Genomic DNA, 19,150 nt, shown 5'->3' on the forward strand with positions numbered 1-19,150 from the left:
TTGAACAGTGTAGGCTCTATCGTTTAATGTTGTCTCATACACATATAAAAAATCTGAACTGGCTGTAATTCTTTGCTTCTTAGCAAAACTGAACTTGTATGCATAATTACATGCTGGACATATCTGTTGCGTGTGTGACTGTGTGTGTGTCTTCAATTATGTGCCCACGTCACCACGTCATTGCAACATAGGTAGGCCTATAGTAAATTTGACTTGCGCACCAGAAGGGAAACAAAGAAAAAGATGACCAAAGACGGTGAAAAGTGGAAGCGCTCTGTGAAGTCCTATATGTGCCACACTGTAGGCCAGTGATACTCAACCTCAGGCCCGCGGGACCATTATGACTGGCCCACCATGAAAATCTAAAAAAAAGAAGAAAAAAAAATCTGGAAAATGAAATAAAAATAAATAAATCTGAATGAAGTTATCTTTAATTACATTATTATAAGTAATACTATTAGAGTTGTACTATTACTCGAACGAAAATAAAAGCTTGGGGGGGGGGGGGAGATGCAATGCAAATGAAAGACATATACTGTGTATCCCTATTCCCTGACATAATTTTATAGCTAAACGGACAGAATTCTATTTTATTTGAATGATGAAACCCAGCTGCCATTAATAGTTGGAAATGGAAATTGCGGAAATGGTAATTGCGGAAATTGCGGAAATGGTGGAAATGGAAATTTCGGAAATGGAAATTGAGGAAATTGCGGAAATGGAAATTGCGGAAATTGCGGAAATGGAAATTGCGGAAATTGCGGAAATGGTAATTGCGGAAATTGCTCTTCACTTATAGCTATCTATTTTCAGGTAGATTGTTTTATTTTACTCAGTCAGCCATATCACTACTCATTTTTTTTCATGAAAAAGGTAATAGCTGGGTAATCTATTTTCAGGCAAATTGTGTTTATTGTATTTTATTTTACTCAGCCATAACAATTTATTTTCTGTTAACCAACTTGCTGGCTGGCAGGCAGGCAGACAGACAGCTACTCATAGACAGGCAGACAGACAGACAGACAGCTACTCATGGAGAATTGGACAGGCAGGCAGTCAGACAGCTACTCATAGACAGGCAGACAGACAGCTACTCATGGAGAATTGGACAGGCAGGCAGACAGCTACTCATGGACAATTGGACAGGCAGGAAGGCAGACAGCTACTCATAGACAGACAGACAGCTACTCATGGACAATTGGACAGGCAGGAAGGCAGACAGCTACTCATAGACAGACAGACAGCTACTCATAGACAATTGGGCAGGCAGGCAGACAGCTACTCATAGACAGACAGACAGCTACTCATGGACAATTGGACAGGCAGGAAGGCAGACAGCTACTCATAGACAGGCAGACAGACCACTACTCATGGACAATTAGGAAGGCAGGCAGACAGCTACTCATAGACAGGCAGACAGACAGCTACTCATGGACAATTAGGCAGGCAGGCAGACAGCTACTCAGACAGGCAGACAGACAGCTACTCATGGACAATTGGACAGGCAGGCAGACAGACAGCTACTCATAGACAGGCAGGCAGACAGCTACTCATAGACAGGCAGACAGTAAGACAGCTACTCATTGACAGACAGACAAATAACTACTCATGGACAGACAGACAGACAGGCAGGCAGGCAAAGAGCTATACTCATGTTATGTTATTATAACAGCTACTCATGTTATGTGTAATAATTTGTGCAGTTATGGAAACAGCTCTTTGTGTTTATGCAAGAAAATGTAACACATTTATTTATTTACATATTGTGTGCATGCACATTGTACTTTGATACATTTTGCGAAAATAAAGCAATTGAAAGAGAGAAGTTATCAAGTATCATTAATGTCGTAATTTTATCTACTGGCCCCTGGCCCCTTGCCATTTTTGTAATGTGGCCTACAGGTAAATCTATTTGAGTATCCCTGCTGTAGGCCTTTGTTATATTATGCAGCATAAGCCTAAAGGTGTATCAGCGATGTGTACTGCACTGTACAGTCCATATATTTGATCTTTATTAACCTATACTGAATGTCAGTCTCCAGGTTTTCTTCAGATTGTGTACACTGATTTACTAATTATTATGACACATGTAGGCCTATACTGCACATTATGAAATCCACTTATGTTGAGATTCCTCTCTGAGCAGCTTTAAGCTGCATGGCTGTTGGTTTGTTCGTTCCTACTAAGTAACGAATTTTGCTTATTCATACAGTACCCTCTACAAGCCAGCACATTTCAATGTTTTAAGTTAACATGCTGGAAAAAATAACAGATTTACAAGCTATCGACACATATAGGCCATATGTACAGATTCGAATGTTAGCTTTTTTTTTAGTATGCGCCGCCGCGCAAAGTTATGCCGTATAATGCATTGCAGAATGCAGCTACATTCACGTCTTGTGGTCTGCACCATGGGTGGATATATAAGCGTTGTTCAAAAACGTTTGTATGGTTGTCGACAAGGCGGGGTCTTTCCCAAAGTGGAGAAACCCCGCCATTCCGATCAATAGGGTTCGGAATAGCGATGTGTTTAATCGTCGGAGTGGCGGGGTCTTAACCAAAGGGGAGAAACCCCGCCATTCCGATCAATAGAAGTCAATGATCGGAATGGCGATGCGTCGGAATGCCGGTGTGTAACCGGCAGGATGGGCGTGAGCGTTCCCTCGCTGTCACGGCCCGTCCTCCGCCCACTGATTAGGGCTTGATGAGTGTCCCAGCTGGCTTTATAAGGTGACGTGTCGGCCGTGTTTGTCAGCTGTCAGTCTCTCTCCGCCACACTGGTGTGTGTGTGCCACTGCCACACGGTCCACGGCCAGGAGTTATTCCTCCCGCATGGAGGCTCATCCTACACAAAGCTGTCCCGTTGGGTGACCTTAACCACTCCACATCCCACCGTACTGCATTGCTTGGGAGGGCTCATCACACGGCAACGAGTGGTCCGCTCGTTGGTCGCCTGAATCGGGGCCTGGTTGATGGTAGTCCATACCGGGCATCATCATATATATTCCTCCTGTATTATAATAACGTATTCCACAGTCCACTTTATTGTCATTGCCATTGCCAAATTACTCTCAACTTGTGGAGGGCAGCAATGTGCCGATAAGGCATCCAGTCTGCCGGAAACCTACAAGAAGAAGAAGAATAACAAGCAGCTCTTCCGTTTCCTGATGTTATGACGTCATCAAATAACTGCCGTTGGCTGCCTTTTGTGTTGGCGGAGTTTTTTGAATGTGTTTTATCCATTTATTAATAAGGGCGGATTACTTTATACAGAACAGAAGAAATGGATCGGTATGTAAACAATTAAGCTAATAAAACAATGTAATGTTAAGTCGCTGTGATAAAATTTGTAATGTAGGTCGAATTAACTATATATAGAATTGTGGCGGTTATAATTCCAGCGTTTTGTTTTGTCAGCCATGCTAACAAAACAGCTATCCGCACTGTGCTGTACTACACTGCATGTAGCCCTAGCCCCAGGGTTCCGAGCGGGGTAGCCCCTCTCGGAACACTCCATAAAGCTTTTATGAAATTTGGACTTTAAGCTTAGCTATAGTCTTAAAAATGTCAGAAACTTTACTACCATTGGGTTCTGCTTGTGGCGCTACGAGCGGGGCTACAAGTAGCCCCATATGTGCCATCTCCCTAGTCCCTACGCTCATTCTGTAGCTCATCTCGGAGCTACAGAATAAGCGTAGTGCTGAGGGAACATACTGGGGCTATGCTGCAAGCAGACATTTGCAATAGTTTCTAAACAAATTATGTCATTGAACTAACTACATCAATATGTGTAAAGTCACCTTTTCATTCCCAGAACTCAGGGACCCCGGCCCATACAAGATCTGTTAACATTTTTCACAATTTCTTTCAAAATGGCATATCTACACAATGCAATCTAGTGAGCTTGTGAATATACTTTTTTTAATTGCCTATTTTGTATACAGGTTTAAAGCTATATTCACTGACTTTGCTGGTGAGTGGTGACCCCCTGGAATCCCTTCAAGGAGCCCTGGGGGTCCCTGAAATGTCTGAACCCCACTTCTGAGAATTTCTGCTATAATATGTTTTTACATGTCATGCCATCACTTCTAGTGGGAGGATGAACCGAGCGTCCAGCAGTAGACCATCAGATATGATGCCTCTACGCGTGGCTGATACCAACAGGATGAGCATGTATACCACACCACAGAGGTACCGTAGCACACCCTACTTTTAATCGGCCACAGCCCATTAGTTCTTAATTTCTTGTCTACGTCAGGATGAATCTCAACCTTCTATTTCACAGACACCATTTTATATGATTTCTATCTCTGGGAGACCCTTTACAGCATTAATTTGGTCCCTAACAACCATTTAGCAGTCGTCTTTTTCACAAATCATTTGGGAGTCCACATTGAGAACCATGTTATTATTTGTTGGTGCATTATATCACATTACATACCTGAGGGAATGATTTTATATGCCATATTTAGGAAGTTATTTCAGACACATTCATCAATGTAACACCAGGCAGGTATACTAGCGTGTCCTGTTCTATTTTCTGACATTGCGTTAACTACTTTTTTCTGATTTTAGACATACACATGGAGGCTTTTTATAGGAGATTGGGTAACATATTAAAGAAATTAAAGAAGACTTTGCTTCATATTACTATGAAGCATAGTCTTCTTTTTTCCAGCTTTTTTGTTGTGCTGATACATCACAAGTATGTGCTTTACATACAGCTCTAATTGTTGCCATTGTTCATGACTTGAGGTATGGTTTGACTTATTTACAGTAAACAGCCTTCATTTGGCAAACTCAATATGACCAAACCCCCATCAGCGACCTCTGACAGACGGACCACCTTCTTTGGTGCTCGGTATGTACATCCATGAATAGGATTAGGAAGATAATCATAATAATTGAGCAGTTGAGACTAATAACAATCTAAGTCCATCATTTATTCTGACCCCTCCCCAAAATGGCCTATCTGTCCTGACATGGATAATTTATATGGACTTAGAGTCACTGTTATGTTATTACTGTCTCAACTGCTCAATTTAGTCGCCACTCCTTGGGGTGTTTTTACACATTGATTTAAAATGGGTATAGATTATTCTTTCTGTTGTATCCAAGTTAATCTCGAATGATAATAATGAATATTTAACTTCATCACTGCAGGACTAGTGGAATGGGTGTCCATCGTAACAGTACCTTTGGAGGGCTTGGAGGAGCTGAGAAGCTGAAGGACACCAGACCTCTGCATGATAAATCCTTTGTACAGCAGTGCATCCGGAAGTTATGTGAGGTACTCTATAAACTTTTTCTAATTCTAATGCGTTTATGTACAGGTGTATGCAAGTATTCACTACATCTAAGTGTAACCAAGTGTACCAAAGGATTTACTTTTGTATGACTACGCCACCTTGAGATCGTTCAAGGAATTAGAATAGACCAGTAAACTGGGTTCCCCAACAAATGCAAGTTCATTTATAAGGACTTGAGACTTGAGTTCATTAACAGGAATTTATTAAACTTTTAAGAACAGTAGGAATAACAAATTTATTAGACCAATGTCCAATTTCATATATATAGGCTAATGCAGTAAAATGTGAGCAATTATCTTAAAAAACTAAGAACACAACTAAACACACGCACTGAATCACGCAGCATGCAGCAAAACAAGAGGAAATGGCTCAATTAAATAAAACCAAACACTAAAATCAGTCTAAACTAACAAAACAAAACAGCAGTGGTGACATCTATAAGGAAATTAAAACAAAACATTTAGTACACTATGAAGTTAAACAAATAAATCATTGCAACAACAATTTGATATGATGTATATACCTATTTGAGTCTGTGTTCATTCATCGGCCCCTCTGGCACATGAGCTCACACTGGGTAGGGTAGTATAGTAACACTTTTTTAGTACAATCTAAATAACATCTCTCCATCAGGTTACTCACCAAGGCAGGGACAGATAAAACACAATTAAGACATGATCTCTGCAGGACCCACAGCAAACACCAAGAAACCTGTGTTTGTTAGACTGCAGGGCCTTTAAATAGTCACCACTGATTGACAAGGAAGTGGCAGGGCAGCCAGTCTATGGTGGCCCCAAAGGCTCAATTCCAGCCGGCTACATAAGCTTTGAGAATAAATTCCTCAAGGGTAGGCTTGTCCACCTTTAGCCTCTTCTTAAATTAGAATTGAATTCCAATCCAGAATCATGAATTTACTCCACAAATCACAATTTAATTAAATTGGACTGAAATTCAGGAGCCCTCATCTTCTTACTAGGCCACCCCTTCTGAGTTCTGACCTTTCAGTGTTTGAGTTATGACCCTACACACTGTATGACTTTTAAAGTCATCAGATCGTTATGTATTTCACACTACAGGAGTCTTTAAAAAAATTGGCTGTCATCTCTCTCTCTGTGCACACACACTGGAATACACAGGGCGAAATGTATGTGATAGCCTACATGCGCTAGACGCTAGAGCAAGACAGGAGGCTAATTTTCATGAAATAATTATCTCTCTCTCTCTCTCTCTCCCTCTCTGTATGAGCGTGCGCACACACAGTGCACATGGTCCAACTTTAACAGCAATATTAGGATAATATAGCTACCAATATGTGTCTTCACAGACACAGCTGTCCTGTGCTCTCATTGGCTGTAGTACAGACCTTCTCAGGTTGCAGCCGCAACCCCGTCCATACTGCATGATGTCCAGTCTGTGAGAGAGCCAAATATCAAACCTGCTAGATATTCAGAAACGCTTGAGAATGTATCGGCGATCACTTTTAACAACTCCCGATCTTCCCGCAGAGCCTTTCACACATAACGAGCAAAACCGTGGCGATCAAAGCCCAATCTTGTGTCAGATTGGGGGTTTTGTCGGCGAGCGCCAAAATGCTCCCAGACAGCATAATCGGAGCAAATATCGTGCAGTGTGTAGCCTAAAAACAAAGTTTACTTATATTTTGTGGACCAACATTAAAGGGACTGTTTTGACTGTCAGTACTGTGTATGCTTGATGGAGGACAGAAAGTTATTTCAAAAGTGGCCTGTATTTGACCCTTTTATTTGGTTCTGTATCTTGTCTTTTTTTCTTTGTAGTTCCTGTCAGAAAAGGGCTTCCCAGGGGCTGTGTCTACCAAAACCCTCCAGTCTCCGTCCACCAAGGAGTTCCTCAAATTGTTTGAGTTTATTTACAGTCAGCTGGACTCAACCTTTCAGTTGCCAAAATCCAAAGTAGAGGAAGAGGTACCACGGATCCTAAAAGACCTTGGGTAAATCAGTCTGGCTTTTTTCATACATGTGTAATAGAACTATCACAGTATTAATTTCTCTGCAAATTGTCGTTATCATGAACTTGTCGGTTAACTAGGTTAACAGGGCTTTAACTTAAACTCTGAACAAGAGTAAACTAGAAATGCACTCTGTTGAGGTGCCAACTTGCGCCTTGCACACAAATAGGCCATACATGGCCTACTTGCACGCTCTGCTTGCGCAAGTAATTCCGTCACCATCAACAGCCGAGGACCACCGAGGACAGGCCTACATAGTACATACATACAATACATACCATACCATGCATACCATACATACGCAGCCGACCACAGTATTTGCACGCTCTGCTTGCTTGCTTGGAAATCTAAACTCGATAAGTGCTAGAACTGTGTGGAAACAATCAAGAGATATAAAGTTTATATGTTTATATGTTTTAACATCAAGCTTTTCAGGGTCAACAGATGAAAGCCTTTTATCTAAACATGGCACATTTACATCACAGCATAATGATGTTACTTAATGTGCATTGTCTCTCGCTAAATAAATTAATAATACAAATATAATGCAAAACCAAAATCCTTTCCCCCAGGCTAACCTGGTTAAAGGGCCATTCACACTGAGCCCTAACAATAACTATGAAAATATCATTTTAAAAATCATTCTATGTCAAGTGGATGGCAGAGTTACATTAAACATACCAACTATAAAAACAAATATGATAGTAGTTATAGTGCTCAGTGTGACTGGTGCTTATTACCATTCACTCATGTCAGCTTGGTTGTTAAAACTAGTTTCTAGGGGGCACGCGTCATCGGTGCCCGTGGCGGGGTTGGCGAAAGGGCCTTTCTGTGTGGAGTTTGCATGTTCTCCCCGTGTCCCCTAGGGTAGGTGCACAAAAAACATGCTGTAATCCTGGTCTCTAAACTGCCTCCCCCTGGCCAGCCGGGGCACCTGATGGAGGGGAAAGGAACTCAGGCATGAAGAGGTTCAACGGACTTGAAGAAGTTCAAGTCCGTTGTTCTCCCCAGGTCCCCCATATATGGGGACTAGGTTGGCAGAGGGTGTGTAGAGCCCAGGATCACATTAGATAATTGACACGGGTGAAAAATGGGTTACAAAATCGTGGGATAAAAAAAGAAAATAAAAGTTTCTACCACCTACGCCTACTTGCCAAGATCAAACCTTACCTCCCCCCAAACAATTTGAAACAGTCATCCATTCATTCACCCCTTCAAGGCTAGACTACTGTAATGCTCTGTACTATGGTATCACCCAATCCTCTCTCAGACCACTCCAATTAGTACAAAATGCTGCTGCCCGCCTCCTCACCGGTACCAAAAAGTATGACCAGATCACACCGTCTTAATCTCACTCCATTGGCTCCCCATTAAACAGAGAATCGATTTTAAGATTATTTTATTCACCTTTAAATCTCTCAACGGCCTGGCCCCCCCATGCTTTTGCGGTGGCAGCCCCTGAGCTTTGGAACAACCCCCCCATATTAGAGCTGCTCGAACCATTGACATTTTCAAATCCCTTCTTAAAATGCAGCTTTTTTCCCTGGCATTCAATGTGAACTGATTTTAACATACTTAGGCACTCCTGTACAGTACTATCCATGTCTCGCGCTGGTTTCTATATGCTATGTTTTTATGCTTGATGTATTCTGTTTTATCTTTTGTTGTGAAGCACTTTGGTCAACTCTGGTTGTGTTTATGACGTGCTATATAAATAAAGGTTGATTTGATTATTAGCATTCCTGGTTTTTCCATATTAGGTTTCCTCTACATTGTAAAACTGTCAGCATGTGTTATGTCTTTTTTTATATATATATATATATTTTTTTATCCCACGATTTTGTAACCCATTTTTCACCCCTGTGTCAATCATCTAATGTGATCTTGGGCTCTACACCCCCTCCACCAACCTAGTCCCCATATATGGGGGACAAGGGGAGAGCAACGGACTTGAACTCATGCTTCCTTCATGCCTGAGTGTCCAAGTTACTCCTTTACATCTGACAGGGGGGAGTTAACCTGGTTGGACGTAGCGCGTGGAAGGAACACGTTATTCCAACCAGTTCCTTGACCATCTGTGTCTCTCTGTGATTTAGGTATCCATTTGCTCTATCTAAGAGCTCCATGTATTCCGTTGGAGCTCCACACACCTGGCCTCAGGTGCTGGGCGCTCTCATCTGGCTCATCGACACAGTCAATGTAAGCAGCATCTTGTACCGTACCATAGAAATTAGAGGAGAGAGACGAGATTCAAATATAAAGGATGATGCCTGGATTTTGTGTTTAGTCTGGTGCAGTACTGGAATTCATTTAAAAATATGGTGTGTTTGTCAGATCTACTGTAGCTGTGTGAACGAGGGAGACAACCTGCTCTTCAAGGGCTTTTCTGAAGACCGGATGAATGTTGAAGATGGCGTTGAGCGTAACAAGGTAAGCATTACACTGTAATAAAAGTCATGTGGCAAAGTTTTATAACTACTGTGTATATCACAGTAAGATGTTTTTCCCCACTCATAGTTTTATTTTTTATTTCTTTCCAAATTCCCAAACTGTCCTATGTCATTAATGTCTTATCACACCCTGTCTGCTTCTTATCACTGACTCTTCATTCCGCTTTGTCAGAATTGTATTGAGAGGATGGCCTTTCTCTCCTCTGCCTCTCTCTCTCTCTCTCTCTCTTCTCTCTCTCTCTCTCTCTCTCTCTCTCTCTCTCTCTCTCTCTCTCTAAAAAAATATAGCTCTACCTGGACTACATAGGTGAGACATACACCAAGTTTATGCAGGGATCAGACACTTTTGAAGAGGAGGATCATGTACACTTAAATAGATTAAGTAAGTATTCAGGGGATGTTACACACCTGTAAAAAGAAGTATATTTGTTTATTGAAGTTTCATGTTTGAACAGTTTTTAATATAGTAAACTTTACAGCTTGTTCTACAGAGGTCTTTAAATATATAAATATACTTTTATAGCAATTTGGTTGGTGTGTCTGCCTGTCTCCCATAGAGAGACTTTACAATGTGGATGACAGCCTGCTGCTTTCATCGGAGGAGAAATATAGGATGCTGAATGAACAGGTGGAGCTTCTGGAGAAAGAGAACCAATCGGTAAGCAAGCATTGCAATTCAATTTTGTACATACTTTATTTAGATTTTTTTTGTCAAGGATAGGGATAGGGCAGGGATAGTCCAATAGAGCGCTGAAGTCCTGACGTCACTCGCTCATCCCCTGGTTCTGCCTCGTTCATGGAAGTAATTTCTCTATGGAAAATAACATGAGGTCATCTTAAAATCGAGAGAGAGAGGGGAAAAAGCCTTGAAACTACATATTAATTATTAAAGCAATGTCGCTGCTAATATACGTCACGCTCAGCTGTCAACGCATTGCGTTCCTGAGATTCCTCGTTGACATAAGCTCAGTTGGCAGTGACTCAACTCGTACTAACCACGAAACATTAAATATCAATAAAATAAAAATAAACGTAATTAACATTCAGCTTCTGTTGTGCGACGGGCAGCTGCAGCCACTCCGACTACCCGGAAATGTAGTCTCTGGGTTGTTTGACTCGTTTCTAGCGCTTATTTTGTTACTCTTTGGGTATATTTGTACATTTCCACCTTCAGTCGATGCTTCATATCCATATGATTGAAAAGGCCGGGTTGATCAGTTTATTTTTCAAACACAGTTCTTATATGAGGCGATCTAAAATCCCCTTATGGGGATTATAATGCAAATAAAAAGTACACGAACCTGTGGATTTGCGCCCTCTACTGACAGTGACATCAGGACTTCGGTGCTCTATAAGCATTGTGGTCCAAAAAGAAACAAGCTGTCTCAGCGTTATTATCAGGGAGGTGTCTCTGTATCGTTTGTTTCTAGCGAAAATGCAACTAATTCAGTAGCAGTAACTATAGCGTTTTCCCTAAGTCAGTTGATTCTTCATTTCCTAATGAGTGAAACGGCCGGGATGACATTTTCAAACACAGTTTTTCTATGAAAGAAACTAAAATCCCCCTATGGGGATTACAATGCAAATAAAGTACATGAACCGTGGATTTGTGCCCTCTACCGATATTGACGTCAGACTTTGGTGCTCTATAGTGAAAGATGCACAGTTGCACCATAGCAGCCAGATATACCGAACATATACTTAACTATTGTCAAGTACTGCAAGGAATGGCATCCACATTATTTGGAATTTATCTTGTGTATTCTGTCCGTCATGACAAATTTGTTCCAGTTTAGCAGTGGAGAGCATCTCGTTGAGCCATCTCTTGAAACATGGAGAAGCATCAGAGCAACCAAATATTGCTAAACCGCAATCTGGCTGAATATAGTGAATATCCTTTCCCAGTTGTCTGGAGAACCAATTGAATATATTTACCCAGAAATTGGTTATTATTTGTATTACTGGACACTGCCAGAAATGATGTGACAGAACCCTCGGCAGAACCACATCTATCACACATAGAAGAGACTGCTGGGTAAATGTTACTATGTTTTTAGAGTAATGCAATCTGTGCAATACTTTAAATTGAATCAATCTATATCCAGAATTGATGGAGCAACTCTGAATACTAGACAGGCCCTCCTCCCACAACTCATCTGATATTGGAATTTGGAACGCGTCCACCGACGCCCCAAAGGCAGCAACAAAACTGGAAACTAAATGTTTAGAATTTGGATGTATGATAATTAAATCATAGAACCCATGGTCCTTGGGTTTGACTGTAAATTCTAGGATGTGATGATCTCCAAAGTCTAAACTGATTATGTCCATACTGTAGGTATCACATATGTTCTCATAATATGAGCCTAGATACCTTAAACTGGAATTTGACTTAAACCACTGTAGTGAAGATATACAAGAGGGATGTTGAGATTAATCTGTCAAGTCAGACAGCCATTGTCCAATATTGTGTGTGCTCAAAAACTGATTTCAGATGATGAGATGCACAAGATGTAACCGAGTTCATCTTTGTACACGGCACTACATTTCCCAATGCAAGATGAAGATAAATCAACTTCTTCACCTTTTCTCCACCAGGATCCTCTCATGAACAAGAGGATGGAGAAATTGAAACTGCAGACAGAACTCCAGAAGTTGGACACTTACCACAGCAATCTAGAGACCTACAAAGCCAGTCTGGAGACCAAGGATGCCAGACTAGGCGAAGAGGTGGTCACCACTGGTAAATGGCCATCAAGAACGTCTAATTAGCCAGTTTCTTGGCATTCCGTAGTACCAATATCTTTATTGTTTTCAGTGTTTTTCACTCACCTCGATACCAGAAAATCGTACAAAAGTATTTTCCAAAGGTCTATTTCCCCTTGCTGAAATAGATTTTTGTACATATACAGGCCGTCATCTGGATTCTCTAAAGCAGGAGCAGGCCAAACTGCAGCACCTCCTGGATAATCAGAAGTACACTCCAGCTGACATAGAGAGGATCAACAGGGAGAAGATAGAGCTCCAGCAGACGATCTCCATTCTCACCAAGGCTCAGGAAGAGGCAGAGAAACACGTGTGGCAGGAAGAGATGGCTCTGGCCACAATAAAGGAGAAAGTGTGTATATTCAGTACATGAGCAGAAGCATGAATTCCATTTGTAACCGTGTGGTATGACAAAATGACTAGATGCCATAGTGGTGGTGTTTTAGTTTAGCTCAGTGATTCACCTTTTCATATTTTGTGATATGTATGCATTGACTTTAGTTCTCACATTTCAGTCTTTACAAATTAAGAGTCATGAGTAAAATATGGTTACCTAGACCTAGTCCTCTCATTTCCTCCTTCCACAACATCACAGGTTGAATTGAAGCTGGCAGAGTACCATAAGATGGCCCGTAAATTGAAGCTCATCCCAGCATCTGCAGAGAATGCCTGTGGACATGATTTTGAGATGAAGACCACCTCCATGTATCAACCTGGTGCTATGCTCCAGTATAAAGCACAGATACAGGTAAACTTAGATTTGGTCTAATACCATAGCTTTACTGTATTTGAAGACACATTGATATTCCTTGCTTTACCTATCTTTGTATTATTATAATATAATTTACTGAATATTAATATCGACTCATTACAGCTTAATGCTTATTGTGGATTTTGTACATGGTACTGTGTAGCTTTTGTTCAGTTGATGTGTACCTGTATCTAGCATTTTATTATAGGTATTCTTGACTCATTTCAGCATACATTTGAAAGTCATTAGAACTAGAACAAGCACAACATAGGCTCATGAGCGTAAATGCATTTGTAGAGACTTCCTCCATTTATTCCTATCTAATGCGCCTTGTGTTAGAAAATGGCTAGAGTTTGCTATTCTAGTCATACTGGTGTATGCTGCACGTTTAGATCCCCCTGAGGAAGATGATCACTGACATGGAGGAGCAGAGCGGTCGACTGGCCAACAAGAAGCTCTGCGTGCAGGAGTCTATTGAGCAGGTAACATGTTGCCAATTTATTGCATTGTGCTGATTTCTTCTCTCTCTCCCTCTTTCGGGTATTTGCTCTGGAAGGAATACAATTGTATCGATATACAGTCACAGTGTATACTCGGCATGACTCATGTATGCATTGTGTTTTTTTAACAAACTGTCCAATCCGGCAGAGTTTGTCATCTTGTTCTGGTCAACCCTGATAATCCCAACAATGTGTTGCAGTTAGTTTTGAATCCGGTAATGAAATAACATGCGTTTCTCAGATGACCTCTAACATATTGGACAAGAACAATCGGCTGAAGCAGCTGAGAGAGCAGATTCACAAATTGGATGAACGATCAGAACAAGACATGCAGGTAAAGTATATCATGCACGCAAAGAGAAGGTAGAAATGTAACTCGCCAGAATCACACTGGAGTCATGTGGTCATTGTTCCACTCGCTATACAGCCTGCCTTGGTGTGTGGCTGATTGATACCTGTTGTTCATCCAGAGCAGCTCCCCTGAGCATACTGATTCTCAACAACTTTATTTTAACATTTGATTTATTAATACTAATTTTTTTTTTTACACATGCCTTACACAAAAGAAAAAGACAAGAAAAAACAAAACACAACTAGCAGTCAAAAACTACCCCAAATGGACAACACCCCTCACATTCTGTTGTTGACGATAGTGATTATATCATCTGTAATGTATTACAATTACAAATTGTTAATGCAACCATCCTTTAATATACAAATAAAAATAGTCTCATGTTTCATGGAATTTTCCTTTGACATTGTTCCTCCCGGCAGTTGAGTATTCGAAAGATGCAGTTTTAGTCATAAGTTTGGTCCAGTCTGTGAATGTGATCTCTAGTGTAGCTGAGCTCTTCCAGTTTTTCAGTGTCAACCTGGCTGCAGTGATAAGACCTGCAGTCACTAATGCACATTGTGCCTTGGTGACCCCTTGTGGCAACAACGTGCTATCTCTAATTTTATCCATATTGGAATAACTGTCACCTTAAATGAGTTTCATATGACCCGAAAGTTCCACCTTAGGTTAGACGGCCTACAAAAGACTGTCTGGTTTATAAAGAGCCTGATGAAGGTTGAATAGAATAGACCGAAACGTTGCTTTTCCCTTCATCTTTTCAACTGCATTTTGAAGACGGTGTGCGTGAGTTTTTTCCCTTTATCCTTCTCCTACACACCTGTCGCCTATAGGTGTGCAAAAGCCTTGCTTTTATTAGCATTTGATTAGGTTTTTGCGTCAACACCTGAAAATTACTGACTTAATGAGCAGGTTGCATTTGGGGGAAATTATTGATTTAACAACCTTCAACTGTGTGTGTGGGTGTGGGGGTGGGGGTGTGTGTAGGAGACGGCACTTGAAGAGCAGAAATTTGCAACCGAGAAGGACTCAATTGAAAACCACCAGAAGATCCTTGAGGACAACGTTACTCATGGTTATGACGATGCTGTGCAGAAACAGAAGGCAACGCAACAGCAGTTAGTGTTTTTCTTTATCTACCTTTCACCATTAGAGCTATATCTTCAAATCCACTGTATTACACTTAACAGACTGAACGTTTGTGGTGGAGGGGATGATCAATGATGAGTCACCTGGTGTTGTTCATGCATACATCACCATAATATTGAATGTTTATGTTAACCGTATTATATTTCAAACTAAAGGCATGGTTGTGGTTGAGTGTCTATTCTCTATTCAGAGAAACATTCATGTGGAAGGATTACTTGGTGTGTGAGCATTGTCTGTCTAACATTCAGTTATATTTATGAGTATTTATAATGGAAGGAGACATTGACTTGTGTATTCCTCTGTGTACCCAAGGTACCACCTGGTGCTGCAGGAGACCAGTGAGGAGAGACGAACAGTAACAAACAACTTGGCCTCTGTCTGCACCACTGCTACCAACCACGTATTCATGATAGAGGTACAACATTATTTAACTAGCTAATTTAATAACTTGAAATCCATCTGTCACTGGGAAGTATTAATCTAACTAAACCAGCAAACTACATAGATTTGAGTGGGAATTGTAATCGACAGACAAGTTAACACCAGAGACTATTAGCTGCTAGCTGTGAAAGTAAGGTGTCAAATGATGTGGTTTTCAGTATATGAATCCTACCTTTCACTTGTCACTGTGCCATGATTTCTTCCAGTGACATAAATACAAACAAGTTTAAATTAAATTATAGTGATTAATAAAGTCTTCTATATTTATCTCTTATAGAAAGAAGTAAATAATACAATAACTACTGTTTTTAAGGCATTACTGAATTAATTGAGTGCTACCATTAAATAAACATTGGCCACAGAAAATAAGCTCAGTATAAGCTAAAAACTTATATCTATCTCCAACCAACCACGTAACCCTATACTTTGTTGACTGGGGTCCTGGAAGAGTATATTTGGTTCCCTACTTTTTTCCCTCAAGCTTGCAACATGAGCTTGCAGATTAGCTATTTTTGCCGAATATTCGCCTATTATGAGTTATGCTTGGATTAAAGTTATAAAGCCTCAATTTATGGAATTTCTTCAACTGGTTGGTTGTATGCACTGTAGAACTGAACAGCAAGAAGATGATTAGAACAATAATACTAGAATTGTTTTTATATTATTGTACTAATTGTTTAGGAAACACAAAAGACTTTAGTTCTGGGATGTTATTTTGCTTCAACCCATGAACATGGGATGTTCATGTGGTTAAAAATGCATTACTGAAATACTATAAAAATGATTTCTTGTAATTTGCCTAATCTAAGTTCCCACCCCATCCTATACAGAAATTTCTGGAGGATCAATGCAGCAGAATGCAGCGTATTACTTCAAAGGCGAGTGAAGAGAACCTAGTATACCTCCAGCAGCTCCGGGAAATGATCACAGCCTTCATTTCCAAAGCAAATGGTGTATAGAATTAGTACTATAAACCAGCTAATTACATTTTATTGCAAGGGCATACACACAGTGTCTGTGTATATATGTAAATATTATTTGTTGCTATATCTTTTTTTGCCCCCTTGACAGAAAGGAATGAGAAGAGGGACAGGGAGGACACTGTCGCTGCCTCTCTTAACTTTCTGTCATCAATGTTTGCACCTAGAGATGTACTGATACTATTTTTTTTATACCCACAACTTGTTTATTGCTTGGTACCAAACCAAGACCACTGTGTAATTTATAAGATTTAGGATCTATTTGTTCCTCTAATTTGTCCAGTTTGTTTTTAGCAAGCCCCTTGTTTTGTTCTCTATTTCTCCCCCTTTTGCATGCTTTTATATATTGACCAATTGTTTATTATTGCTTTGTTGTATTTTGTTCAAAAATAACATTAAAATGTAAGTGTAATATAGGTGCTCATAAATAATTATACAGCACTGCTACTAGTTCTTAAAATGGCCACTAGATGGTAGCCGTCACCACTTCAGACCAACCGAGAGACCACATACTGTACTTAGCCACCACATAGGCTACTGTACTACTTTGTAATTGCGGTAACCAGTGATGGTGAAAGTAGTACTACAATGTTTTAAGTAAAAGTATCAATACGGCAATGTAAAAATGTACTTGAGTAAAAGTAAAATGTACTTAATATACCAAAATCGGTCAAAAGGTGTAGGGCTGAAGTGGTTAATACATGTTCTACAAAGTAACTAAGTTTTCAAATAAATGTAGTGGCGTGAAGTACAATATTTGGATCGACATAGTGGAGTAGCTAGAAGTAAGGGTAGTTTAACTACAGTAGGTTACTTTACAGTTTACATGTAATTGTGTACTATAGTTACCGTTACACTGACGGTAAGCACGTACAGTACAGAATCATGCCTCGAATCTTGAAGACCAGGTGTGGTGTTTTTTTAATATCAGATGCAGAACCTTTCTGACCATTTTTACTATAGCTGGCTGTGACTCACGTTTCCATTTGAATGGCATCAATCTGGGTACCGATTGTCAAAACGGGAAAAACAGCGCCCTCTTTTCCTTTGAATTTGACGGAGTCAATGCATAGACTGTAGAGTCAATGGCATAGCCATAGCCACTTGTGCTGTGCTAACTAACGCTACCAAATTGCCAACGACGGTGTCTCGAAAACAAAAAACAAGAAGGTGGAAGACGTTTGGAGGCCACTTGAGGCGCCTTGTTAACGTGAGTAGGCCACAGCAGCTGTATCCTTTTGGCAACGGGTTTTAGTTTTAAGGAACAGTAAATGCAAGAACAGACGTTCCCATGTCCTACCGCTCTCAAAGGGCACCTACAGACGGCTGCAAAATCGAAACTGGCCCCCGTAAAATCTGAATCCACCGCCCGGGCGACTGGCTGACATATCTTTTCAAATGGGGGTCCACAGGCTAATAAGTGTCAATTTGGGGGTCCTTGACATGAAAAAGTTTGGGAACCACTGGTGTAATAGGCTAGCCTCTAGGCCTAATGCTACTGTCTTTTTAGGTCCATTTCATATGTGAATGATGTCTCATATCTTTAGCCCCTCAGCCAGTTTTTGACAGTCTGTCTTTTGTGACACTTGTCCCAAAGGCTCCCTTTCAAATAAATATGTCTGTTTTCCGATTTAGCTCCCCTCCATTTGGACATGGTGATGTTGATTGATAGTTCCGTGGAACTGTACCATATCCAATTCTGTGATGTTCACTAATACTTGAACAACTGCTTGAAGCACGCAAGCACGAAGGAAGTGACATCCTGAGAGTTGGCCAACACCTATTAGTAGAATCCCACTGGTGCATTTTACATAAAAGCCTGCTTATTATCAAATCAAATATGTTCATATGGTGAAAATGTTAAGCATGCAAGGCCTTTGTCACTAGGTCCAGAACTTTACTTTGGGGGAATTCTTGAAAGCCTCGGAGTGTTAGAAGCGTGAGAGAAATGTTTTGGCAGATGTTATGAAGAAAGATGAGGTGATTGTGAGGGGCTCCATGAAGGGAGAGGGAATGAAAAAAAGAAGGTGATGGATAACTTCCACCTCAAGTAGAGGAAACCCATGTCCTGAGAGGAGAGAGGAGAAAGGCATGGAAGGCCCATGACGTGTTAATGTGTTAATAGCTGCAGAAATGCAGTCCAACTAAACCTCAGGGCTTGGTTTCTTACATTTGTTATTGTGATCTAACCACAAGCGACATCCATACACACCTTCTGACGTACGTGTGTGTGTGTGCGTGCGTCCAGTCCACCCATCATGAACGTGTACCACAAATGTGACTGACTTTTAAATAGAGTGCCTGTTATTGTTATTATTTAGACTAGAGCATTCATAAACAAAAGTAGGCATATATGTGGATGCCTGCAAGACAAGGACTTTGTGTGTGTATGTGTCCCTCCAGTATTGGCTATTTCTTTGTGGCATTCTGCCTCGCTGGAGTCCGAGATGTGCACCATGAATTCT

At 40.7% G+C, this 19,150-nt stretch overlaps 1 protein-coding gene across 1 annotated transcript; it reads left to right on the forward strand.

The window, feature by feature from the left end:
- The first annotated feature begins 3,169 nt into the window (after positions 1–3,169).
- ndc80 (NDC80 kinetochore complex component) lies at positions 3,170–17,175 on the forward strand. The gene is made up of 17 exons (XM_080765198.1): positions 3,170–3,291; positions 4,093–4,191; positions 4,778–4,861; positions 5,164–5,290; positions 7,106–7,278; positions 9,393–9,495; positions 9,631–9,726; positions 10,035–10,128; positions 10,304–10,404; positions 12,345–12,489; positions 12,659–12,864; positions 13,108–13,260; positions 13,656–13,745; positions 14,005–14,097; positions 15,103–15,233; positions 15,577–15,679; positions 16,536–17,175. Exons 1-17 carry the CDS (start codon positions 3,284–3,286, stop codon positions 16,662–16,664), a joined length of 1,935 nt encoding a protein of 644 aa, XP_080621324.1. The 5' UTR covers positions 3,170–3,283; the 3' UTR covers positions 16,665–17,175.
- The last annotated feature ends 1,975 nt before the right edge of the window (positions 17,176–19,150 follow it).

This window comes from Protomyctophum bolini, assembly GCF_963924005.1.
Source record: "Protomyctophum bolini genome assembly, chromosome: 6".
NCBI classification, from domain to species: domain Eukaryota; kingdom Metazoa; phylum Chordata; class Actinopteri; order Myctophiformes; family Myctophidae; genus Protomyctophum; species Protomyctophum bolini.